General features: G+C 45.5%; 1 protein-coding gene across 1 annotated transcript; it reads right to left on the reverse strand.

The window, feature by feature from the left end:
* Positions 1-109: 109 nt before the first annotated feature.
* LOC143958847 (Fc receptor-like protein 2) lies at positions 110-26,971 on the reverse strand. The gene is made up of 7 exons (XM_077467828.1): positions 26,869-26,971; positions 20,676-20,752; positions 13,155-13,359; positions 11,661-11,939; positions 11,158-11,325; positions 3,405-3,476; positions 110-183 (listed from the first exon to the last, which is right to left on the reverse strand). The coding sequence occupies exons 1-7, from the start codon at positions 26,969-26,971 to the stop codon at positions 110-112; spliced, it is 978 nt and encodes a 325-aa protein (XP_077323954.1).

The following is a 26,971-nucleotide window of genomic DNA, read 5'->3' on the forward strand; positions in this document are numbered from 1 at the left end:
CAACCTGCTGGCCTAAAGAATGATAATGGGGTGTACCAACTTTGTCAAAACTCAATAAAAATGATTGGATAAAAAATAATAATAATCATGGGGTGATGTTATGTGGTCATTATAGACAAAGGTCATCGGAGGTCTTCTTTAATATGGTGCTTTTCTGCATTTCACAGTGGCGTAGGTGACATCCTTTGAACATACAAGAATTACAAGAATAATATACATTGGTCATATACCAGTAAATCATTTCTTATTTTATCTATATTTTATAGACTTCATTTTAAGCCTTTCAATACGTTTATGCCCTCCATAATACTGTTAACCATAGAACATTAATTAGGTGTCATTGTACTGTCTTCATGGACCAACAACTAAGGGCAGGCTAGGGGGTCATGATCTTTTAACTCCAATGTTATCTGAACATCTGTCCTCACAGATGTCAACATTGACCAAGCAGCAAAAAACTTAAAGTGGAATTCCTGGCTTTACCTAACTACAGTACTCTTAAAACTCCCCCTCCCCCCTCCTAACACCTATACTTACTATACTGGCATATACTTACCTATTTTTAGGTCACTCTGGTCCAGCCACGTGATCCAGCTCCCCTGTGTCAGCCAGCACTTCTGCAGGAGAGAGGAAGGAGTGCCGACAATGGATGGGCCATGAAGCCAATTGGTGATAGAACCACTCCAGGCTTTACTAGCCGTTGTTGGAGTGCTCTCTCTTCTTCCCTGCAGGCTGCACCACTGGACATACCACCCAACTTTTTGAAATGAAAACGAGGGATACCTATTAGCAAAAGTATGTAGGCATAGGACCTACCCCCTGCCACGCTCCTTGAAAGGCAAATTATACTAAAATCCACAAGTGCTTTTTTTACCACTATTATACCTTATATTGGCTTTTGAAATTTACAAATGCAGCAGTTTGGAAATTGGATGAAGGGTTTTTTGAAAGATAAAAAGTGCATTTTATATACAACTATATAGATCAGACCAAAATGAGGGACAAATGAGGAGGAAAGAAGGACAGAGGGACATTGTTCCAAATCAGGGACAGTCCCTCGAAATCAGGGACATTTGGTAGGTATGCCACTGGATGAATGAATGAATGAATGAATGAATTAAATACTTGTATAGGATGGATGGATGATACTTGGGAGATCTTGCTGCTAGACCGGAGCGGCCTGAAATTAGGTAAATATATGCAACTTTCTTACACAGGTTAGTAAGTATAGGTTTTAGGAGGGGGAAGGAGAAAGTTTTAAGAGTAGTTGCGTAGAATTCCGCTTTAATTTTGACAGTTTTCAACTATGGCAGATAATTGTGCACCTATAACTACTACTTGACTGACCTTGCCAGGGCCAAACTCTGAGCGAAATCTTGCTTCCCCTGGTACCCTACCCCCAAGGCTAATGCCAGGCCCAAAATCTGAAGAATATATTTTACTATTCCTTGTACAATTTTGGAAATAAGGGTCTCGCCCTGCTTGTGCACCAGTTAATGCTTACAGCTCTAGAGTTAGCTCCAGTGTTCATATTCTTTCTAAATCTGTAAAAAGAGATAAGGACTGGAGTGCCACAATAGAGTATTGAAGTCCAAAATAAGTTCAAGCAGAATTTGATTGTATAGCCAACTTGTTTCAGGCTCTAGGATGCTTTTCTAAAGGGCTTGATAAATAAAGGGAATGTCTAAGACAGCCATCCTCAACTAGGGTTCCTCCAGAGGTTGCCAGGGGTTCCCTGAGTTGTGGCTGACTGACCACTTATTTAATGGTCATGCATAGTTCAGGGGTCAATGCCACTTGCTTTTTATTTGTTCTATTTATTTAATTTAATCTTTTTTTTGGTTAAACTAGATGGACTTGCATCTTTTTTCAGCTTGACTAACTATCTTTTTAGCTGTCTGTAAGGGTGGCATTTGGACCACTACTAAAGGGGAGCATTCTTCCCACTGGTCAGCAACACAGGGTGCATTTTTTTCCACTGACTACCAATGAATTGTTTTTCGCAATGGCTCTCCGACACCTGAAAAATTATTTAAAGAATTCCTCCAGGGTAAAAAGGTTGAGAAAGGTTGTTCTAGGGCAGGGGTAGGGAACCTCGGCACTCCAGCTGTTTTGAAACTACAAGTCCCATGAGACATTGCAAGACCCTAACAGTCACAGGCATGACTCCTAGAGGCAGAGGCATGATGGGATTTGTAGTTTCAAAACAGCTGGAGAGCCGACGTTCACTACCCCTGTTCTAGGGAATGACGATTATTAGGCATTAGTGTTATACGGCAGCTTGTAAGCATGTTTCTCAGCATCTGATGGTTCAGTATTCTGGTGAGACCCTCCAGTCCTTATCTCTTTATCCATTATCAGTTCAAAGTGGGCTTAGAAGCCCTTTGGTTTGGGAGTAGAGCCAGTCTCCACCATATCTACACTGCCATCTGGAAACACTACTTTGGGTACCCACCATCACCACCCATTAATCCTTCCAATTATGCTTCTGAACCTGATATTGTAAATCTTGCACTTAACCAATGTCTTATTATTGCATTATACTCACAGGTTCTCTGGTCAACGAAGACCCTGAAAAAAATGAATATATGATAAATGTACACAATATTCAGAATATACTTCTTCTATTCCATGACAACTGTGAAGAGAGACTTTAGTGAGACAAAGAAAACAATATGCCATTTACTGTGTAACTGGTTTAAGCTCAACAAAAGTCCAACAAGGATCCAACAAGGATGCCAACAGCCCTTTCTGACAAACTGATATTCACTAGAGGGCTATGAAAATGTAATTAAAACAAAAGTAAAACAGTGGAAATATACTTTCTGTTATACTTTAAAAAAAATAATAGTTCAGAGAATTTATTAAAAATGTGCTGCTGTTCTTCAATTGTTGCCATGCGTATGTTCCCCACTATAAATATGAATTATCATTATGTTGATCCATAGTGATAAACACATTTTAAAATGATTTAAAATGATGCAACAGGAAGAAAATTCTGATTTATATAACAATTTTGTACATTATTTACTTATTTAATTATTATGGTCAGACCTAAAAAAATAATAATAAAAAAGTACTAATATTTTAGACATGTTTTATTCAGTCAGGTAAATCTGAACTATAATATATAAAGTAGTTTGCTATCCTGCCACCAGATGGGGCTTTAGTCTCCTTCTCATATGCTTTCCATATCTTCTTACCACAACGTTGTAAAAGATCTATATCTACAGAGATCAAGCTAAGATCTACATGCATAGGTGAGTGAGTCAGAACACTGAACCACTTTCACTGGATGGCTGAGTCTGAGGTTTTCATCATACGAAGGTGAACTTACTATGTTGTCAACAGTTTATCAATAGGTAAACAGCCAACTGGAACATGAACTCCTACAGAGGGATTACCTTGTGGTCCACGATGCAGAATAAGGTCGGTGTAAGTGACTTCAGTGTCATCGACTGACTCTCTGGCAGCATCTGAGAAGAAGGGAGATGATAATGACACATTCTTCTGTATTATGTTTGCACAACATTTATGTAAGGGCTGGTTCACACTGGTACATATGCTCCATCGTCTGCACAAGTCGCATTACATGCCAAAATCAATGGTCCCTATGAGAGCCAGTCTTAACTGGTCTGACTTTGAAAAATGTTCCTGCACTACTTTAATCCAACTTGGGCACCATTTCAGCCTATTAATTTGGTTTTAGTTCCTCCCAAAATCTATACCAGATCCTTTTCTACACATGCAGCCTGGCAGGTTAGGAAAGGGGGCTGGTCCATACCAGGCTACATGCCCTCAACAGAGGGGGTGCGTGCTTTGGGGCTGGGGGGCTCTGTGCCCCCCGCCCCAAAGCACCCTGTCCCAGTGTTTATGGGGACAAGGGCCTCTTCCTGATAACCCTGGGTGGTGGTTGTGGGGGTTTGCGGGCAGGGGGCTTATCAGAATCTGTAAGCTCCCTTTAAAAGCGGACCCCCAGATCCCACCTTTCCCCCTATGTGAATAAGTATGGGGTAAATTGTACACCTACCCATTCACCAAAAAAAAGAAGTGCAGTGTCAAAAAACAAGAGAGAAGCTTTTGGACAAGTCTTTTATTAAAAATGAAGCGTGTCCCCCGTCAGAGGTCCAACGTGTCTTTTTTCTCCAGTCTTCTCCCTCCTCTGATGTCTTCTCCCTCCAGTGATATCTGCTCCCTCCAATGATTTCTTCTGCTGTCGCCAACCAGATAAGAATAAAAAAAACTGGTCGTCCTCCGATGCTGGCTCCTGCTGCTGTGTCAGTTCCATTGTCTGCCAGTTCTTATATAGAGCGTGGCCATTCGGTGACGTCACCTGGAGACTCTGCCCCCTTGTGACATCACGGGTCAGTAATTACTGCAGCAGGGTTGTCACTTGTCAGGAAGAGGCCTTTGTTCCCATCAACATAGGGACAAGGTGCTTTGGGGTGGGGGGCGCAGAGCTCGTCCCCTCTCCCATTCCTTTGGGGGGGCCCACAATGTGTTTTTTTTGGCATTGGGTTTCTCCTCAATATCCATACCAGACTCTTTTTTTTTGGTGAGGGGTTCCCCTTCAAGCTCCATACCAGACTCAAAGAGCCTCATATGTATCTGGGGGGGGGGCTCACATTTTTCTTTATAGATTTTGGTGTGAGATTTCCTCCATACCAGAAAGAATTGCTTTGTTTGGTCAAAGGACAATCATCCTAAAGTCATCCTAAATGTTGGATCCCATTTTTTTAAGTCTCATGGAAGTTGGAAATGATTCACTAAATAAATAAATAGTGTAGCCTAGCAAAAGTAGAACAATAAAACATCACCTTCAAAAATATTCACCATCAATTCTACATGATGTCTTCAGTCTCCAGACTGAATGATTGCCAGCATCATTCAACCTACTTCCCGTGAGCCCAGGGTACTATTGCACTGAATTGTGCTAATAAGCACTGTACAGCCCAGCAAAAAGCATACTGGAGGAGAAGTAAATGGACCTGTCAACATCAACAGACCAGCCAGAAGACCCTCAGAAAAAAGGGATGTGTGTGTGTATATATATATATATATATATATATATATACATACTGTATAAAAATGATTAGCACTTATCAGCACTAGGGTCGCCGCTTCGAACCTCCACTATTATACTACTTGCCTGGACTTTGCATGTTCTCCCTGTGCCTGTGTGGGTATTCTCCCACACGCCAAAGACATCCTGGTAGGTAAATTGGCTCTTGTCTAAATTGGCCCTAGTATATGAATGGAGACCTTAGATTGTAAGCTCCTTGAGTGCAGGGACTGATGTGAATGCATAATATGTATGTAAACCGTTGCGACAATTAATGGTGCTATATAAGTACCTGTAATAAATAAGTAAATATACAGTATATAGTATATATATATATATATATATATATATATTTATGGTCCAGAGCCCTCTGACCGATACGGATAAGGATGACAAACAAGGTTAACATAAACTCGCTTACTTGAAATGGACCTGAAAGTGTGCCCTGGTCTGACGTACGGTATACCAAAATAAGGGGGCATACCTTAGATAGAGAAGTGGGTGATAAATGAAATGAATATGAATGGAGTGAAATGAGTACTCTCATGAGGAGTATAATGCTTGAGAAATGCCCTGAAAAAGGGGATGGGTGGGTGGGTATCGCGCACCGGAACCAACGAGGGGGATAGGCGAACGGGCTGGTTATATACTCCACCGGGCTCCTCCCATAATTTCAGGCCACCATACTGGCCTTTCTATTTATGGTCCAGAGCCCTCTGACCGATACGGATAAGGATGACAAACAAGGTTAACATAAACTCGCTTACTTGAAATGGACCTGAAAGTGTGCCCTGGTCTGACGTACGGTATACCAAAATAAGGGGGCAAAAACATTCAGGTAGGGGTTGCATTTTATTGATTCAAGTTTGTTACTGGGTGAGCTCGACAAAGGCCTGGGCCATCTCCACTAGCGGATTGGGTATGTAGCGGGCGAAACAGGTGGACCTCCATCTGCCCAACTTCTTGATAATGTGGTCCGGGACCCCTTGGCGGGATGCTGTTGAAGCTGCTCCGATACGGAATGAATGTCCGGAGTAGTGAGTAGGATAGAGGTGAAGGATACCCAGGAGTATCCTGAGATGTTCCATAAAGCGGGCAGCGTTCAGAGGCTTAGTGTGAAATGGCAGAAGCATACTAGTTCCTGGTTGATCAGCCAAAAGGGTCAACAAGCGGGCGAGAATGGCGACCGGGTACCAGCGGTTGTTGGACTTATAGAAGTGTATGTCCGTACCCGAGCCAAGCTGCTGTGTCTTGGAGACTGCTAAGTGTAAGACGAAATGGTCTTTGAATCGGACCAGGTGGTGCTTGCACAGCATGCGTGCCGTGAGGCTACTACCAGTAAACCCGCTCGGCCGTAAGAAGCCGTAGAAGGCCGGGTGTATGGCTGCTTGTAAATGACACTAATGTGGAGACCGAAAAGGTGAAGTGGCCAGGATATCTGACATATTTCTAAAACGTCTCCTGTGATAGGCAGTCGTTTGGTGCCGGCCATCGGCTGGCGCTTCTGGATACCGCGCATAACAGCCTGAACGGCGTGGTAAAATAAGGAGGGTACGGTAGGGTCCTGGAGGGAGGTGAAATGTTATACCGGTCAGGTATAGCCGGATCGTATAAAAGGATAACGCCAACTGCGAGTGGCAGTAGGAAATGAAGGCTATGACTTGCTTGACACGGGACGTCTCTGTGCTGTGATACGTGATTAAGCGGTTAAAGGCCCTCCAGGCTGATTGATAGGCCTTGAGGGTATTGCGGGAAAGGGAGTGATCAATGAGTTGGGTAGCCGCTAGGAGGTGAGGGGCTAATCCAGGGTCAGTCGAGACCAGTCCGGGATAGCTGCTGATGTTGGTCCGGCTCCGGGTACCTGATCGAAAACGAGACAAGGTTAAAGCAGGAGAGGGCGTCCGCTGCCTGATTGAATTTACCGGGGATAAAGGAACAGCGGATGTTGAACTGAAACAACAACAAGAGCTGGACCAGTCGACGTAGGAAGGACATAATCAACAGAGAGGACGCCTTGGCGCAGCCAGGAATTGCCAGTAACTGGGGAGGCCAGGGAGCTGCGAGCCAGAGGTGGCCAAAAACAGCCGCAAGCCCGTGGAGGCCACTGCGTCGGTCATCACCTGGGGAGAAAGGGAAGACACGGAGGGAATGAACAGGGAGACGCCATTCCCAGACGATAGGAATTCCTCCCGCATAGCAAGGACTGCTATTGCCGTGGGATCCAGGCTGAGGGCTTGCTCTGGATCCTGTGAGAGGGACAGTAAGACCAACAGGCGTGACACAAAGGCGCGACCCTGAGGGATGATGTGCATAGGGAAACTCGACATGCCGTGTAGGGACTGTAGGTGTCTTTTGGATGACTAGACTGGGGAATATGCGAGGATATTATATGCCCCTAAAGATGGTAGTTGTGATGGGCGAGCGTTTGCCGTTGGCTATGGGCTGATGCCTCTGGATGCCTCGTAGTGGGGATCTTGCTGTACGGGCCGAATGACAGATGGCCCTCCGTGCACTGTAAGGATAAGAAATGCTGAACGCTGGCTAGAAATAGCCTGGGCGTGCTACAGGAAGAAGCCAGTTGCGTGTGTCAACATGATCCTGGTGCGGGACGGAAGTGGAACTCAACTGTCCTAAGGAAGAGACGGGTAGGCAGACAACAGTGAGTGGTTTGTAAGAAAAGCCACAAGAGACGAGTGGCCAATTAAGTGCTGCTGAAAATGACGTGTAGCCGGTTCGTGTGCCACTGAGAATGTGCTTGCCAACGAATGATTGCAAGAAGTTATGCTAAGTCGCGAGCCTTGGCATGACCAAAAGTGTGTTAAACGTGTGCTTGCGACAATTGCCCGGGAGTCTGTCACTGGAGATGTGTACGTAGTGACTGTGAGCCATTCGTGTTACCGCATGTGCACTGCGAAGACTGCAGGAGTTGTGCTTGAATGTATGTTTGGACGCGTGCTTGCGATGATTGCAAGATGTTACCCAGGATGCGTGCTTGCTATGATTGCCAGATGTTATGCTAGGATGCGTGCCTGCAACTAATGCAAGGAGTTATGCCAGGACTCGTGCTTGCAACGATTGCAAGGAATTATGGTAGGTCACATGGGTAGCCAGGCCGGAAAGACAGAAGTCCATCCAGTCCCACCACAAATCAAAATAAATAAGGTATCACACAACCTGACACACCCAATTCTACGCCCTCAGCTGATCCAGAGGAAGGCAAAAAACCCCCAACAGAGCATAGCCCAATCTGCTTACAGCAGGGGAAAAAATTCCTTCCTGACCCCTCGAGAGGCAATCGGATTTTTCCCTGGATCAACTATATCTATAAATATAAGTACCCCGTAATACAACGTACCTTTAGGAAGGTATCCAGGCTTTCCCCAAAGCAATCTATCGAGCAGCCAGAAGTGCCTGCCAACAATGATTGCCATGAGTTGTGCCTGGACATCTGCTTGCAACGATTGCAAGAGGTCTATGCTCGAATGCGTGCTTGCCATGATTGCAAGAGGTCTACGCTTGAGTGCGTGCTTGTAATGAGTGCAAGAGGTCTATGCTCAAATGCGTGCTTGCGATGATCGCAAGAGGTCTATGCTCGAATGCGTGCTTGCAATGATTGCAAGAGGTCTATGCTCGAATGCGTGCTTGCAATGATTGCAAGAGGTCTATGCTCGAATGTGTGCTTGCAATGATTGCGAGAAGTCTATGTCTGGATGCGTGCTTGCCATGATTGCAAGAAGTCTACGCTTGGATGTGTGTTTGCAACGATTGCAAGAAGTCTACGCTTGTATGTGGAGAAAACAGCGAGACACGCCTAAACGAAGCTGTGTTTCCCTTCCGAGGCAACTTATAATGAAATGAGGCCGAGGAGCAAGGCCCCCGGTAGGCGTCCAAACATTGAAGAATCAACTGGACCCAAACCGGGAAGCGGTATGTGACAGTGAAATGAGAGAACCTGCCATGACAGAGATCCAGATCGCCATGCCACAACTTGCGACCGAGCACGAAACGGATTCTGGAGCATGTACTGAAATGAGGCCATTCCTGGGGCACGCCGAGACGAATTTGGTACACAGATGTGACTATTCGTACCGGAACGTGATAGGTGAAATGAAATGAAAACCCATGACAAAGACAAGAATCAGAGGACGAGCCCATGAACCAAACAGATGAATCCTGTCTTTGGAGCATGTACTGAAATGAGGCGTAGCAGCTGGGCACACCAGAACGAATCAGTGCATAAAAAAACAAAATGCGACAGGATTCGAATTGGAGCGTAATAAGTGACAGAAATGAAATGCCATGACAGAGACAAGATTCAACGACTGGACTGATGGTTACAACAAAGAATCCGTCTCTGGAGCATGTACTGAAATGAGGCGTAGCAGCTGGGCACACCGGGACGAATCGGTGCATAAATAAATGCAACAGGATTCGAATCGGAGTGTAATAAGTGACAGAAATGATATCCCATGACAGAGACAAGATTCAATGACTGGACTGATGGTAACAATAAAGAATCCATCTCTGGAGCATGTACTGAAATGAGGCGTAGCAGCTGGGCACACCAGAACGAATCGGTGCATAAAAAAATGCGACAGGATTTGAATTGGAGTGTAATAAGTGACAGAAATGATATCCCATGACAGAGACAGGATTCAACGACTGGACTGTAGGTTACAAAGAATCCGTCTCTGGAGCATGTACCGAAATGAGGCGTAGCAGCTGGGCACACCAGGACGAATCGGTGCATAGAAGAATGCGACAGGATTCGAATTGGAGCGTAATAAGTGACAGAAATGGTATGCCATGACAAAGACAAGAATCAGGGACCGTGCGTGAACCTGCGAGTGACTCAGTCTCTGGAGCATGTACAGAAATGAGGCCGAACCCTGGGGCACTTCAAAGCGAATCGGTGCACCAGAGGTGCGACAGGATTCGCGCCGGAGCGCGGCTAGTGACAGAAATGATTTGAAACGGTAGAAATGACTGGGACTGAAATGACTTGAAATGAGATGAAATGAGATACATAACAAAACTGCATGAATGATGAGATATACTCGAACTGGAGCAGACCAACCGATACGTGCGGACTGCTTGCTTTGTCGTAACAAGCAGTCGGCTGTGAGTCGAACGATTCGACCGATACTAATAGAAATGCTCGGGGAGTCGAATGGTTTCGAATGCCGTACTTGCGAATGAATCGCCTGACGTGGCGTGATCGAACATGCCGAAAGGTGATAACGACTACATCGAAAGTAGAAACAGTGACATGAGTACGAGAGCCACAGTAAAACATTCGACTGAAAGGAAGTGAGCGGTTCGTGAGTTCAGGGAATGTTGATGGGACATTGTAATATATGAACTGAAAAGGGGGTGCCGAAGCCCTACCTGCGACAGCCGGCCCAACGTGTAACGACAAATTCGATGGGTATGACGACACTCCGACGGCGAAACCCACGGACGCTGATGAACGGGAAGACGAGTTTGTCAAGACGGAGACGAACAACGCGGGAACTCACGAACAGGCTCACTGCGTCTGGTCTAGGATAGTCGGCCCTTGATATCTGACGTATCAGATATCGCGCACCGGAACCGACGAGGGGGATAGGCGAACGGGCTGGTTATATACTCCACCGGGCTCCTCCCATAATTTCAGGCCACCATACTGGCCTTTCTATATATATATATATATATATATATATATATATATATATATATATATATATAAATATATATATATATATTTATTTTATATATATATATATATATATATATATATATATATATATATATATATATATATATATATATATATATATATATATATATATATATATATATACCGTATATCAGCTGTGATCTGCATACAGAAACACAAAGACCCAAGAATGACCTAAAAAAAAAAAGTATGTAATAAAAAGGTAAAGGTAATGTAAAAATTCCATGAGCATGTTGATGTGGAGGGAAATAAGGAACCAAACATAAGAAGAATAAACTTCAACTTAAAGTAATGTATATTATAGAAGCTGTTTCTACCATATTTGTACTACATCCTAGTATTCAGTACTTCTTTAATATATTGATAATGGTCATACATGTTGGAGAAATTTGAGGCTCCGGTTGCAGTCCTCTTTGTTGGTGTGGACACCTAGTGGTTGGCCAGTGCAGCTTGTGTCTGTACTTGAAGAGCAGGAAAGTGACAACCAAGAGCAAGACCAGAAGAGTCACAATAATTATTGGGGTTTTGTGTTTGCTACTTTTCTCTGTATAAAAAGAAACAGAAAATTTTTTAGTTCATGAGACCAGATTCTGCATATTTGTAGATGTACACAGGACCAGGACAAGGGACGGAAAGGGGAGGTGGGGGGCAAGAGGGGAACTTGCCCCAGATGCAGTTTCTTTATGTGGGACGGTTGGGTTGCTGGGAGCTGGCCAGTGCTTTGTTCTCCAGCTGCCCGATTAAAAGAAGTGATGCTCAGAGTGATATGGGGGGCAATTTGTCAGCTCTGCCCAGGGCACTGGATGACCTTGTCCTGGTACTGGATGTACATACTTATGTGAGTTAACTTTTTTCTTAACTGACAGTGAAACAATTTACCTCTTATCTGGACAAAGACAACCTCACTCTTCTTAGAAATGTTCGATGCAGATCTCACATCACAGGAATAATTCCCAGAATTCCCCAGCTGGACGGACTTGACTTCATAGTGATTAAATAAACTGAATTCCTGAACATTCCGTCCATCTCTGTAGAAGGCAAACTGCAGTTCTGTCCTCTGTCTGAGTGGACTGAGACTTGTGTCACATGTCAGGGTCATGTTGTCACCTTCTAAGACTTCCAATGTGCTTACATTTAGCACCGGGGTAAAAAATAACTCTGCAAATAATAAGCAGTTAAACAAATCGCATTTGCTAGAAAGGATGAGCATCAAACTTCTGTGAAAATTTGGTGAAATGTGTTTCTCTTAAAGCTGAATTTCAGGTATGCATAGTCAAGCCAGCCACAGAGGGTTCAAATCTCGGCCAGTTCAGCAGGGACCATCCAAAGGTTCGAACCATCTATGGCAGGCTGATTGTAACCAAGTCAATCCCTCCATCAACTTGGGCACAACCACCATGTGGGACTACTGCCTGCAGGTATAGCCGCTAGCAATAATCATTGTGTTCTCCTGGCAGGGACGGCTCCCTGTGCCCCCATTCCCCACCAGGAGAACACCATGGGTCAGTGGGAGGGATTCCCCCATCAACAATGACTGTGTTGATAGGGGAATCAAGCTATTTTCTTTCCTGCCACTCGTGGTTGCAGAAAAGAAAATCACATCATCTATGACCTGCTGTACACTGGTACAACTAGGACCAATGTATGTATGCATATGGCATACTTGTGGGACCACAGTGGAAGGGGAACATCACCATGGTAGTCATCACTCCTAAAGTGATTGCCAGATCTTCAGGGTTCCATGTTCTCCTGCATAGTGAAAACAGGGGCTGCTGACAGAATGTGGAGAGTCAGGATGGTGACAGTACTATCTCCATCTCACCCCACCTCAATAAGAGAATGCCTTGCACTCAGTGAGAAGAATGTCTGACTCTGCCAAGCTGCACTGGACCCAGAACTATGCAGGCAATGTGAGATATGAGGTCAATATGCCACAGCCAAAGAAACAACAAGCAACTTCTTGGCAAACTCCAAAGTTCAACAGAACCCAGGTAGAGAAAAGAACTCTAGTCAGAATGGTGACCACTGTAGTAGCAGTGACTACTAGAGCTACCCTCTGCTTTCACAGTGGATCTACATGTATGGAACATGCATACATACATTTTATCAAGCCGGACCAATGTAATTATGCAAAAAAAATCCATATTTAGAATTGAGCTTTAGCATCAATGAATTTTGCCAAAAATTCCCCAAATTTTTACAAAGCCATGATCAATTTTGGGCTAAAATTTACCAGAAATGTCGTTAAATTATTCTGCCTGATCTTATAAATTGCTAACAATTGTAACAGTCGGGAGACAGTCTATAATTTTGCAACTTTTTCTTAAAGCTGGAGGTACATTTGTGATCTATTCAGGAATAAATCATATTCACCTTTTATCATAATATGGATGAAGTGACTTCTCTTCCTCACTTTATCATTCAAAGCTCTCACATCACAGGAATAATTTCCAGAATCCTCCAGTTGGGCGGATTGGACACCATATTGATCGGATGAACTGAATTCCTGAACATTTCGTCCATCTCTGTAGAAAGCAAACTGCAGTTCTGTCCTCTGTCTGAGGGGATTGAGACTCGTGTTACACATCAGGGTCATATGGTCTTCTTCTATGGTATGATATTGGGTTCCTATGATTTTTGGATTTACGAACAGCTCTGCAGAGAAGGAAATCAAGGAGGAAACATTTTAAATGCTTTTCCATGAACAAGCACATGTACAGGTCATCTGAAGTTTTCTAATGAACATCTGAATGATTCAGAGGAGAATTGGGTGGAAGTGTTGTGGTTAGATGAGATCAAAATCAAGCTCTTTGGCATCAACTCAACTCACCGTGTTCGGAGGAGGAAGAATGCTGCCTATGACCCCTAGAACCCCATCCACACTGTCAAACATGGAGGTGGAAACATTATGCTTTGGGGGTTTTTTCTGCTAAGGGGACAGGACAACTTCACTGCATCAAAAGGACGATGTATGGGGCCATGTACCATCAAATCTTGGGTGAGAACATCCTTCCCTCAGCCAGGCCAATAAAAAAAGGGTCGTGGATGGGTCTTCCAGCATGACAATGACCCAAAACACATGGCCAAGGCAACAAAGGAGTGGTTCATGAAGATGCACATTAGGGTTCTGGAGTGGCCTAGACAGTCTCCAGACCTTAATCCAAAAGAAAATATGTGGAGGGAGCTGAAGGTTCGAGTTATCAAACGTCAGCTTCGAAACCTTAATGACTTGAAGAGGATCTGCAAAGAGGAGCGGGACAAAGTCCCTCCTGAGATGTGAGCAAAACTTGTGGCCAACTACAAGAAACTTCTGATCTCTGATTGCCAAGGAGGGTTTTACCACCAAGTACTAAGTCATGTTTTGCGAAGGGGTCAAAGACTTATTTCACGCATTAAAATGCAAATCAATTTATAACTTTTTTGAAATGTGTTTTTTTGGATATTTTTGTTACTGACAGATGGATGCTGAGCAGGGTGACAGGGGAACCATTACACTCAGCAACCCTACACTTTCTAGAGGACAGCAAAAAGTTAGGGAGCAAATGTACAAAAGTCAGTGGGCAAATGTACAAAATCAGTAGGGAATCAAATACTTTTTTCCCTAACTTTTTGCTGTCCTCTAGGAAGTGTAGCCAAGCCCCCGTAGGGTTGCTGAGTGTAATGGTTCTCTGTCACCCTGCCCAGAATCCATCTCTCAGTCACTCAGAGACACAGATTGTTTGATCGTGGGTACACTCACTCACTCCAGCTCTTCCACCCGACAACTCCTCCCTTGCTGGGCTGATCCTGGGTATTTGAGGAGGCTTGCCTCGTGCCAATCCAGATTGGGGATTGGTCAAGACTCCTTTGAATACCCCAGGCAGCTCCACCTCTCCTCCTCTTTCTAGTACCTTCTAGAAAGAACAGGGAGGTGACAGTGATGCTACCTGTGAGTCACCAGCTGCTACAATGAGCCACTCCCAGCCCAGAATTAAAACAAACAGGCCTGGCAACCAGCTAGGCCTGCCTACATTTTTCTACTCTGCTAGAAAAATCCTCACTCTAGCACCTACCTAACTAGAACGTGCTACAGAAGTAGTTGGTTGGGCTGGAGTACCCCGGCTGAAGCCTTTTCTGCCGAGGAGTGTCCTGGAGAGCTTTTGGTGGCCCTTACAGCTGGTCCAAGATAAATATGAGCTGAACTGAAGCTTCCTTACAGTCTAAAGCTGCGTACACACAATCAAACAATCTGCCCGTGTGTGGGCTCTGGCGGACTTTTTTTACCCAAAAGTCTGGCAGACTAAGAAAGCAGTTTTGCACTCAAATTTGTCCGTCGGACTCGCATTTCCTCGAACAATACAGCCGCGTGTGTGTGCTAGTCCGCCGTACTTTTGAAATGAACAGACTTTTCCCGCCCAGAGAAAAGTCCGCTCATTTTGAGCACAGCTCCAGGTAGCCAGGACCAATGAAGGAGGCGTCGCTGGCCCCGTCACCTGGTATGGACTTAAAGGGGAAGCCCTACGCCGAAAAAATGGTGTGGGGGTCCCCCTCTAGGTCCATATCAGACCCTTATCCAAGCACGCTACCCGGCCGGTCAGGAAAGGGGGCTGGGGACGAGCTAGCGCCCCCCCTCCTGAGCTGTACCAGGCCGCATGCCCTCAACATGGGGGAGTGCTTTGGGGAAGGGGGGCCACGCGACCCCCCCCCCCACCCCAAAGCACCTTGTCCCCATATTGATGAGGACAAGCACCTCTTCCCAACAACCCTGGCCATTGGTTGTCGGGGTCTGCGGGCGGGGGGCTTATTGGAATCTGGGAGCTCCCTTTAATAAGGGGGCCCCCAGATCCCGGCACCCCACCTTATGTGAATGAGTATGGGACACAATGTACCCCTACCCAGTCACCTGTGAAAAAAATGTAAAAAAAAACACAACACACAAGGATTAAAATAGTTTATTGCACAGCTCCGGGGGTCTTCTTCCATCTTCGGGGGTCTTCTCGCAAGACTCCTCCGCTATCTTCTGCTAGCTCTTTTACTAGCGGAAGAGCCCGGCTTTCTTCTTCGCTGCCGCCTGGGGGTCTTCTTCCGACTTCGGGGGTCTTGTCCCCCTCTTCGATTCTTCTTGCCGGCATCCTCTGGGACTGTGAGATCATAATGGGCAGGGACATCATCCGGCGATGTCCCCATATAAGTCGCCACACGCAGAGTGCCTGTCATTGTGACCAGAGACAGCGATGAGGCAACAGCTCAAGAAGAGAAGAACAGAAGACAAGACGGCGACAGCGGCGACAGAAGACCGGGCCAACACTTGTAAAAGAGCTAGAAGAAGTCGCAGTGGCCCGGCAAGAAGAACTGAAGAGGGGGACAAGACCCCCGAAGTCGGAAGAAGACCCCCGAGCGGCGGCGGCGAAGAAGGCCGGGCTCCTCCGCTAGTAAAAGAGCTAGCAGAAGATAGCGGAGGAGTCCGGCGAGAAAGACCCCCGAAGACGGAAGAAGACCCTGGAGCTGTGCAATAAACTATTTTAACCCTTGTGTGTTGTGTTTTTTTTTTTTTACATTTTTTTCACAGGTGAATGGGTAGGGATACGTTGTACCCCATACTCATTCACATTGGGTGGGGGCCGGAATCCAGGGGCCCCCTTATTAAAGGGGACTCCCGGATTCCAATAAGCCCCCCGCCCACAGACCCCCCAACAACCAACGGCCACGGTTGTCGGAAAGAGGCCCCTGTCCTCATCAACAGGTACCCCCTTCCCCAAAGCATCCCCATGTTAAGGGCACGTGGCCTGGTACGGCTCAGGAGAGGGGGCACTCGCTCGCCCCCACCCCCTTCCCTGACTGGCCAGGTAGTATGCTCAGATAAGGGTCTGATATGGACCTAGAGGAGGACCCCCTCGCCGCCTTTTCCCTTAAGTCCATATCAGGTGACGTGGCCAGCGATGCTTCCTTCGCTGATCCCAGCTACCTGGAGCCGCGCTCAAAATGAGCAGACTTTTCTCCGGGCGGGAAAACTCTGTTCATTTCAAAAGTACGGCAGACTAGCACACACACGGCCGTATTGTCTGCCGAAATGTGAGTCCGGCGGACATATTTGAGTGCAAAACTACTTTCTTAGTCCGCCAGACTTTTGGGTAAAAAAAGTCCGCCGGAGCCTACACACGGGTGGATTGTTCCATTGGATTGTTGATCGCGTGTACATGGCTTTACAGTAAAGAACCCTCTATGTAGTTTAAGGTTAAATCTCTTTTCTTCTAATTTTAATGAGTGGCCACTCAGTCTTGTTAAACTCCCTTTTGTGGAAAAAGTTTTATCCCTATTGTGGTGTCACCTTGTGCACATAAACAAGTAGTTAGATGATCAATAAAATAAAGATACAAAATCTCAAATGTATAAACCACAACCTCACAGATACAAAAGCTACAAATATGTGTTAAAACATACAATAAATAAAATTCCAATCATCAAGTTGATAGATATATACACTATATTGTCAAATGTATTGGGACGCCTGCCTTTGCACGCACATGAACTTTAACCGGATCCCGACCGGCACACGCCGATGTACATCGTCAGAATGGCATGGCAGGGCAAATGGGCGTACCTGTACGTCCCTTTAAATTTGCCGCCGTGCCATCGCATGCCAGTACCTCCGTGAGTCAGGTCGCGGGTCCCGCGGACTCGATCGCCGCAGGGATACCCGCAGTCGCCTCATGGAGAGGAAGAATGGGGAGAAGCCGTTGTAAACAAGCATCTCCCCGCTCTGCCTAGTGACAGCGTCACCGATCTCTATGATCAGGAGCAGAGATCAGTGACGTGTCACACGTAGCCACACCCCCCAAAGTTAGAAACACTCCCCAGGACACACTTAGCCCTTACACTGCCCCCTAGTGGTTAACCCCTTCACTGCCAGTGTCATTTACACAGCAATCAGTGCATTTGTATAGCACTGATTACTGTATAAATTACAATGGTCCCAAAAATGTGTCACAAATGTGTCAAAAATGTCCGATGTGTTCACCATAATGTCGCAGTCATGATAAGAATCACTGATCGCCGCCATTACTAGTAAAAGAACAATATTAATAAAAATGCCATAAAACTATTCCCTATTTTGTCAACGCTATAACTTTTGCGCAAACCAATCAATAAACGCTTGTTGTGATTTTTTTTCTACCAGAAATATGTAGAAGAATACGTATCGGCCTAAACTGAGGGAAAAAAATTTTTTTTTTTATATTTTTGGGGGATATTTATTATAGCAAAGATATTTGGAAAAAAAACAATATTTTCTTTTTTCTATTTGAAAAGAAATCCAATAAAATCAAATTTTGTCATAAATTTAAGCCAAAATGTATTCTGCTACATGTTTTTGGTAAAAAAAATTCCGTTAAGTGTATAATAATTGGTTTGTGTGATCACGGATATATGTACGCAAATGATCATGTACATATGTGTGCAGGTGATCACGTACATATGTGTGCAGATAATCATTGGGACATGTGATTTTAGTGGGACATATGTGGGGGACATGTTTTTATTATTAGGGACATGTGTTTTTATTATTTGGGGACATGTATGTTTTGGGGACATGTGTGTTTTGGGGACATATGTGGGGACTGTGTTTGTACTGTGTGGTGTGTTGTGTGTTTACACTACACTGATGATCAGTGAGTAAAAAGCTGTAAAAAGCAGCCCATACTCACTGATCATCAGCCGGCTGCAGCGTTCTGCTCTCCTCTCCTCAGCGGTGACTTCCGTGTGAGGAGAGGAGAGCCGATTGCCTAGCAACCGGCTGTTTGTTTACATCACATGACGGCCGTGATTGGACACGGCCGTCATGTGATCAGGAGGGCCAATCACAGAGCCCTCCTGCCGATCTGAGATGTGCCGTGTCCGGGTGACACGAGCACATCGGGATCGCGCCGCTGCGCGGGCGTGCGCACACGCAAACCCGCTACTCCTGAAGGACGTTCCTGAACGTCCTATCAGGAGTAGACGGCTCCCACCCGGCCGTATATATGCATTGGCCGGGTGGGAAGTGGTTAAATACCACCAAAAGAAAGCTCTATTTGTGGGAAAAAAAGGACGTCGATTTTGCTTGGGAGCCAAGTCGCACGACCGCGCAATTGTCAGTTAAAGCGACGCAGTGCCGAATCACAAAAAGTGCTCTGGTCAGGAAGGGGGTAAAATCTTCCGGGGCTGAAGCGGTTAATGGCATCCCCATCTTAGTTTGTAGGGTTCAATATTGCAGCTATAACAGCTTCAACTTTTCTGGGAAGGCCATCCACAAGGTTTAGGAGTGTGTCTATGGGAATGTTTGACCATTCTCTCAGAATAGCGCCTTTGTGAGTTCAGGGACTGATGTTAGACAAGAAGGCCTGGTTCACAGTCTCTGCTCTAATTCACTGCAAATGCCGTTCAGTACCTGCCTGCAATGAGGACTGGGTGTGTGACCGGGAGACTGCAGCCTGTGAGGCGCGGAGCAGAATCGATCGGCCTCTGAGGTGTTTCAGAGCACAGTCAGCTTGACCAGCGTGCAGATTGGAACGGTGGAATCAAGATTTCTGGAGGGTTCCTGCATTACAGTCATCAGCCATAAGAAGGAGTGTGACGGCGCCAGCTTGGATCAGACTTAGACATCAGGAAAGGAGCCTTACAAGCATCTGGGCCTGTTGTGGTGAGTGGGCACTTGCCCAGATCAATATAGTGCACTGTTCTGTGTGAGTTAGTTGCAGACTGCTGGTGAGACTTGTAGTTTCACTTATCCATAGGCTGCATACAGTGGAACTTCAGGGTCTGCCTACCCTGTGCTATGAAGTTAATGCTGAGTTGTACCCACTGCTAAGGAGAAAGTATTACAAGTGACTTATATGTGCAGGTACACAATTACCAGCACTTCATTTATCCTACAATTTGCTTTCCTTACCTGGATTTACAAATACTGCAGTCTAATACCATAAACTACCTGAAGATCAAGAAGACAAGGGACTTTATCCTCTTCTACAAAGCATCACAGTTCGCTTTGCATTTGGAACATTGCATTACAACCTAGGGGGAGCCCTAGAGTACAGGAAATATATATTGTATTGTACGGTTGCATGTTTATAATATAATACTGCAAGTTTGGTGTGTGTATGCTTTGAGGTTTCAGTGGGAGGGCACTTAATATAAGTTTTGTAGTATATTGGATGTTTATCCCATTGTGCACCTGTCTGCATACCTCAATTACGGTAACTATTTTCTATCTACAATTCTCGGCTTCGGCATCGCTGGACCCTGGGACAAGTAAGTGTCCATTTATTAAAAGTCAGCAGCTGCAGTATTTGTAGCTGCTGGCTTTTAATATTTTATTTTTTAGGTGGACTCCCTCTTTAAGTGGTTCAGTAACATGGTGTGTGATCCTCATTGATAACATAACATTACAATATGGAACCTGAGGTGTCAGAGGTAAGAGAGGATCTGCAGAGTCGGGGTAGCCAGTGGAGTATAGAGTCAATCAGCAGCCCCTATGGGGGTACTGCTACACCTATTATAAAGTATAAACAGTAATTGGTTAGCGCCCTCTTTCTTCCTTTTTTTTTTGTATTATTACCAAAGAGTTTGGAGTGAGATGCTGGTCTATTAATTCACTATCAAATGTTGTGTTTCACTTCTGATTTGGGTTCATAAAATGTTACTCATTCCTTTGGTTGGTCCCGAGGTTGACTCACCATTTATCTTAACCAATGTCTCCTGACTCCTCTTTCTTACACTGTTGGTTGTAGTTGTCACTTCACAGGAATATTTCCCAGAGTCCTTCACCTGAGAGAACTGAACTCCATATTGATTATATGAAGGGAATTCCTGGATATTCCGTCCATCTTTGTAAAAAGCAAATTTCAGTTGTGTCCTCGGTCTGAGCGGGCTGAGAATAATGTCACATGTCAGGGTCATCTCATCACCTTCTACCACTGGATACGGGGTCACTGTTATTTCTGGAACTTCAAATAGATCTAAAAAAAATAATCACATACACAAAGGCTTTAGAACCAATTTAACCAGATGCCAACCGCCCCACGTACATTTACTAGACATGTGCAGACTAGAATATTTCGTTTCGTTTTTTCGTTTTCGTCCGTAAATTTTATTTATTTAGTTACTCCCGAAATTCGTTTTTATTTATTTCGTTTTTCGTGCAAAAATTGCATTCGTCCGAAAATCCACATGAATTACGGTCGAATCTGTCTTGGAAGGCTTATGGTATCTGTCGAATGGATAAAGAAGATTCGATGGAGCTGCTAAACTATATAGCCTATAGGCGGAGCATTCGATTGCCGAAATGTACGATTGCAGTGTCGTATAGTTGCGACGATCCCGTCGAATATTATTATAAACGTGCAACGATCCCGTCGAATATTATTAAACGTGCAACGATCCCGTCGAATATTATTAAACGTGCAACGATCCCGTCGAATATTATTAAACGTGCAACGATCCCGTCGAATATTATCTATTTTTTTTTTTTAATTTACTTCCCCCACCCAATTCCAGTATCGTTTCTCTCTGTCGATTCTGTTCTCTCTATGTCGAATATTTACTCTCTGTCGAAGCTTTTCTATATAATAGGACTAATAGAGGTAAACGAAACTTAGGCACATTCGACCACAGGTTCAATAGACATATGGAGTCACGTCGAATCTCCTATTCTATATCGAACGGTCACTTCGAATCTCCTATTCTATATCGAACTGTTGTAACAACGAAAATGAAAAAAAGCATTTATTTATGTCGGATCTTTCGTTTTTCGGAATCTGCACTTTCGTTATCGTTTGTCAAAACGAAAACGAAAATACCTGAAATTCGGATGAAAATGCATTCGGACGAAAACGAATGCACATGTCTAACATTTACCGTGGCAGAGCGGATGCTCTGGGCAGAATCACGTACCTGTACCTTTCCACAGTGCAAGCACCTCCCACACAGTTAGCAAGCACTCCCTAGGAACACATTTAACCCATTGATCGCCCCTGGTGTTAACCCCTTCCCTGCCAGTGTCATTTGTACAGTGATAGTGCATATTTTTTTAGCACTGATCACTGTATTGGTGTCACTGGTCCCCAAAAAGTGTGAAAAGTGTCAGTTAGGTGTTCGATCTGTCCTTCACAATATTGCAGTCCTGCTATAAGTCGCTGATCGCCGCCATTTCTGGTAAAAAATAAATATAAATAAAAAAATCCAACACATATACAGTATCTCACAAAAATAAGTACACCCCTCACATTTTGTAAATCTTTTCTTCTATCTTTTCATGTGATAACACTGAAGAAATGACACTTGTCTACAATGTAAAGTAGTGAGTGTACAGCTTGTATAACAGTGTAAATTTGCTGTCCCCTCAAAATAACTCAACACACAGCCATTAATGTCTAAACCGCTAGTACACCCCTAAGTGAAAATGTCCGGCGGATTGTCTGATCGTGTGTACGCGTCATAACACTGCACATCACCCTGAACACACCATCCCCACCGTTAAACATGGTGGTGGCAGCATCATGTTGTGGGGATGCTTTTCTTCAGGAGAGACAGGAAGTTGGTCAGTGTTGATGGGAAGATGGATGGAGCCAAATACAATGGAACCTCGGTTTTCGAGTAACGCGGTTAACAAGCGTTTTGCAAAACGAGCACTCGCTTTCCGAGGTTTGCCAAGGTCAGCCGAACTGTCCTTTGGCCTTTCCGTGCATTTCCGAACGTTGACGATCAGAGATGTTCAGCTCTGGCGCACCCCACCTCAGGCAAAAAGTAGTACTTCACACTGCTTTTGGCCTGAATCCTGCTAGTTTTGGGAGACAACACTTGAAAACCGAGTTAGGATTCGCCGAAGTCAGCCGAAGTGTGCTTGGGCCTTTTCAGCTGTTTCCGAGGCTCTCTGGTGCCCCCCGCCTCTGGCCACATGCAGTATTGCATTTCACTGAAGTCAATGCAGAACAAATTATTTTTGTTTCCATTGATTTCAATGGGAAAACTCACTTTGATATGCGAGTACTTTGGATTACCAGCATACTCCTGGAACGGAATCCGAGGTTCCACTGTGCAGGGCAATCTTAGAAGAAAACCTGTTAGAGTTTGCAAAAGACTTGAGACTGGGGCAGAGGTTCACCTTCCAGCAGGACAATGACCCCAAACATGCAGCCAGATCTACAATGGAATGGTTTAGATCAAAGCATATTCATGTGTTAGAATGGTCCAGTCAAAGTCCAGACCTAAATCTAATTGAAAATCTGTGGCAAGACTTGAAAATTGCTGTTCACAGACGCTCTCTATCCAATCTGACAGAGCTTGAGCAATTTTGCAAAGAAGAATGGGCAGAAATGTCCCTCTCTAGACATGCAAATCTGGTAGAGACATCCCCAAAAAGACTTGCAGCTGTAATTGCAGTGAAAAGGGGGTTCTACAAAATAATGACTCCGGGGGGCACCATACAAATGCCCCCCCACACTTTTCACATATTTATTTGTAAAAAGTTTTGAAAATTATTTATCATTTTCTTTCCACTTCAAAATAATGTGCCACTTTGTGTTGGTCTATAAAATAAAATCCTAATAAAATACATTTACATTTTTGGTTGTAACATGGAAAAAATTAGGAAAATTTCAAGGGCTATGAGTACTTTCTTTCAATGCACTGCAATGCAACTTCCACATCTAAGGTCTGGTAAGCTGCAACATATTATATGTTGTTCTTGGGGTTTAGATATATTGTAAGTGACAGAGTTTAAAGGTTAAAGCAGACCTTCACTGAAAAGTTGATTCTCTTTGTGCCCCTAACTCCTAATTTCCAAACTCTTTTCTTATGTGCAGGAGCCTTTTTTGACAGGTGTCTTGGGGCGAGGATGACATCAGTTTGGCTCTTTCTCCCACCACCTGCACCCTCCTGGGATACATCACATGTTGCAGAGGGGAAATCGACTGCAAGACTTTATAAGGTTACATAAGAGATGGTGGCACCGGGATCCAAAGCCCAACGAAGTATCGACTCTGGCGAAGACAGCACTGGAATCCATGGGCTAGTAAGTACCTGTTCATTAAAAGTCAGCAGCTACAGTACTAGCAGGCACCAACTTAGAATTTTTAAGTTCCTCTTCAAATATTAAAGGAGATGCTAAGAGTTAAGTATTTGGAGCTGAGAAGTAGAGATGGACGAACTTCCGACGGGACGTTTCGTGAATGCGAACCGCAAACACGGCTGAAAGTTCGTGAACCGCAAAGTTTGCGGCGGGCCCCATTGACTTCAATGGCAGGCGAACTTTAAAAACCTGCAGGTCATATTTCCAGCCACAAAATAATTACTAGCTGTGCACACATAGTCCCACCACATGGCCACTGACATAAGACATGTATAAAGTGAATCTGGGATCGACAACTACAAGCATTCTTTTTTTATCTGTGAAATCTTGACAATTCAGGACCCAGGAGCGCATGAAGGCAATGGATGAGAGGAAAGGTCAGGGTAGGCTATGAAGAGGGTGCAGGAGATGATCACCAGCACCGTGATAGAGAGCACTGACACCAGCACCGTGATAGAGAGCACTGACACCAGCACCGTGATAGAGAGCACTGAGACCACACCAGCACCGTGATAGAGAGCACTGACACCACACCAGCACCGTGATGTAGAGCACTGACACCAGCACCGTGATGTAGAGCACTGACACCAGCACCGTGATATAGAGCACTGACACCAGCACCGTGATAGAGTGCACTGACACCAGCACCATGATATACAGCACTGACACCAGCACTGTGATAGAGTGCACTGACACCAGCACTGTGATATAGAGCACTGACACCATTACCGTGTTAGAGTGCACTGACACCAGCCCCGTGATATAGAGCACTGACACGAGCACTGTGATAGAGAGCACTGACACTACACCAGCACCGAGATAGAGAGCACTGACACCACATCATCACCGAGATAGAGAGCACTGAGACCACACCAGCACCGAGATAGAGAGCACTGACACCAGCACCGTGATAGAGAGCACTGAGACCAGCACTGAGATAGAGTGCACTGATACCAGCACCATGATATAGAGCACTAACACCAGCACGATGATAGAGAGCACTGACACCAGCACTGTGATATAGAGCACTGACACACACAACTTCCGGTTCCGGCGCCACATGAGGAGGAGGTAAGCGGATATCGCTCCGACCGCTCACCCCCCTGAAACCGGCCTCTAAGCCTGCCATACGCCTCGGGGACCCCCCCACCGGACTCCGGGAGTAGCTGAGCCGCCGATGGATCGCTTTGTGGAGCGATCCCCGCACAGATCGCTCGCCGCGGCAATCGCCGCTGAAACGGACCAGGCCGAGACTGCGGCCAAGATGGCGCCTATGCAATGCCTCACTGAGCCTTCCCCGCTGTCTCCGGCGGCTCCCAACGCTGTCACGGCCCCCTCTGCTGACATCGCACAGGCAGTAGTGTCTCTCCTGACCCCCACGCTGACCGCTACTATAGACATAGCTATACAAAAGGCCATGGAGCAGCTCCACACGGAACTCCAGCTTCAGGCCCAACGCCTCACACACGCAGAGGAACGCATCTCCCTCATGGAAGATGATGCCACAGCACAATCTGCGGCCATAGCATGCCTTACCCATTCTACCAGAGACCTCTGGATTAAAATCGACGATTTGGAAAATCGGGCCAGAAGGAACAACTTGAGGGTAGTGGGCCTACCCGAATCGGTTACTGCTGCACAACTGACTGACATTTGCGCCGAACCCATTCCTGCCCAATTAGGCCTCAAAACGCCATGCATTGTTGAACGGGCCCACCGCCTAGGCCATCTCAATGAACAGCGCGCTAAACCCAGTCATTGTCCGCTACCTCAATTATGCTGATAAGCATGCCATTCTACAAAAATTTCGATCCCAACGTTCCCTGACTGTTGATGGGGCGACCTTGCTTCTATTTGCTGACTATTCCATTGAAGTCATGAAGATGCGCAAAGCCTTTTCGCCGATCTGTGCGGCCCTCCTCAACAACCATGTTAAGTTTACTCTAACATACCCGGCAGTAATTCATATTACTTCCTCTGATGGTACCCGCCGCACGTTTACCTCTCCTGCTGAGGCGGAACACTTTCTTAACTATCCTGCAGACATGGACACTGCCCATGCCCCCTCAACCAGAAGCCTTTCGCCTGGATCGGCTCTCGAGCCTCACACCGGCACCCCCCAACGTATGAGTCCTGAAAAACCGCCTTACAAACGAAGCCGCTCGACCACTCATCCTCCCCGCACAGCCCTTCGCTGAAGATCTCCTTTTGCTGAGCTTCAGCACCTTTCCTTGTGTTGGAGATCCTGCTACTCCTGTTGATTAAATGCAGGATGGATGTTCGCTGCCCTACAGTTTTGCAAGTTGTTTTGCGGACCTTCAGTGTGTTGGGTTTGCGACTGCTCCCTCACTTTATACCTCTCCCGTCGTTTTTGTTACGGATTGGTATAAACAGGGGGATGGTTTACATTTTTCTTTGTTGTTTTTATTAACCTAGGCCCTGCTGCCTGCCATGGGCTTGTCTACTGATGTGTTCTGGTTGTTTTCTTTTACCTATGTTACTTGATATATTGATGCTCCCATTATTTTGCGGCTGCTATCTGATTCCTCCTGCAGTCCATTACCCTACCCTTCTTCCCTGATCTTCCCTCCCCTTTTCTTCTTTTTTCCTCCCTTCCCCCCCCCTCCCCTCCCTTGCTTTGCCTGGGTCCTCCCCCTTTTCCCCTAGCTTTTCCTTTTATCCCTCCCTCTACCCCGAGGTGCAAATCTTGCCTCTCCCAGGGGGTGCGGTCACTCTCTGGGAGATGTGTTTGTACAATGTTCCTTGTGTGGAAAAAAGTGAAGATGTGGTTTACACTTGTTTAGTAGCTTTACTGTTCTGTCTTTCTCTCTCTTCTTTACTCTTTTCCTACTACTCCTTTTCCTGCTCTCCTTTCCTCCCCTTCTCTCTCCTCCCCCCCTGTCCTATGTGCCATCTTATATACACATACCCGCCCCTACTACAATACCCACCCTAAGTCCCATCGGATCTCCTTTAATGGTAGCTCTGAGACTCTTATGCACTCACCACACACCTGATGGCTGACACAAGCGGAACCCAACTGACCGTGGTTACGTGGAATGTCAAGGGCCTTAGATCTCCTGCTAAATGCATGAAAATACTTAGACAT

This window comes from Lithobates pipiens, unplaced genomic scaffold, assembly GCF_037356315.1.
Source record: "Lithobates pipiens isolate NorthernLeopardFrog02 unplaced genomic scaffold, aLitPip1_a1.2 Scaffold_62, whole genome shotgun sequence".
Classification (NCBI taxonomy): Eukaryota; Metazoa; Chordata; class Amphibia; order Anura; family Ranidae; genus Lithobates; species Lithobates pipiens.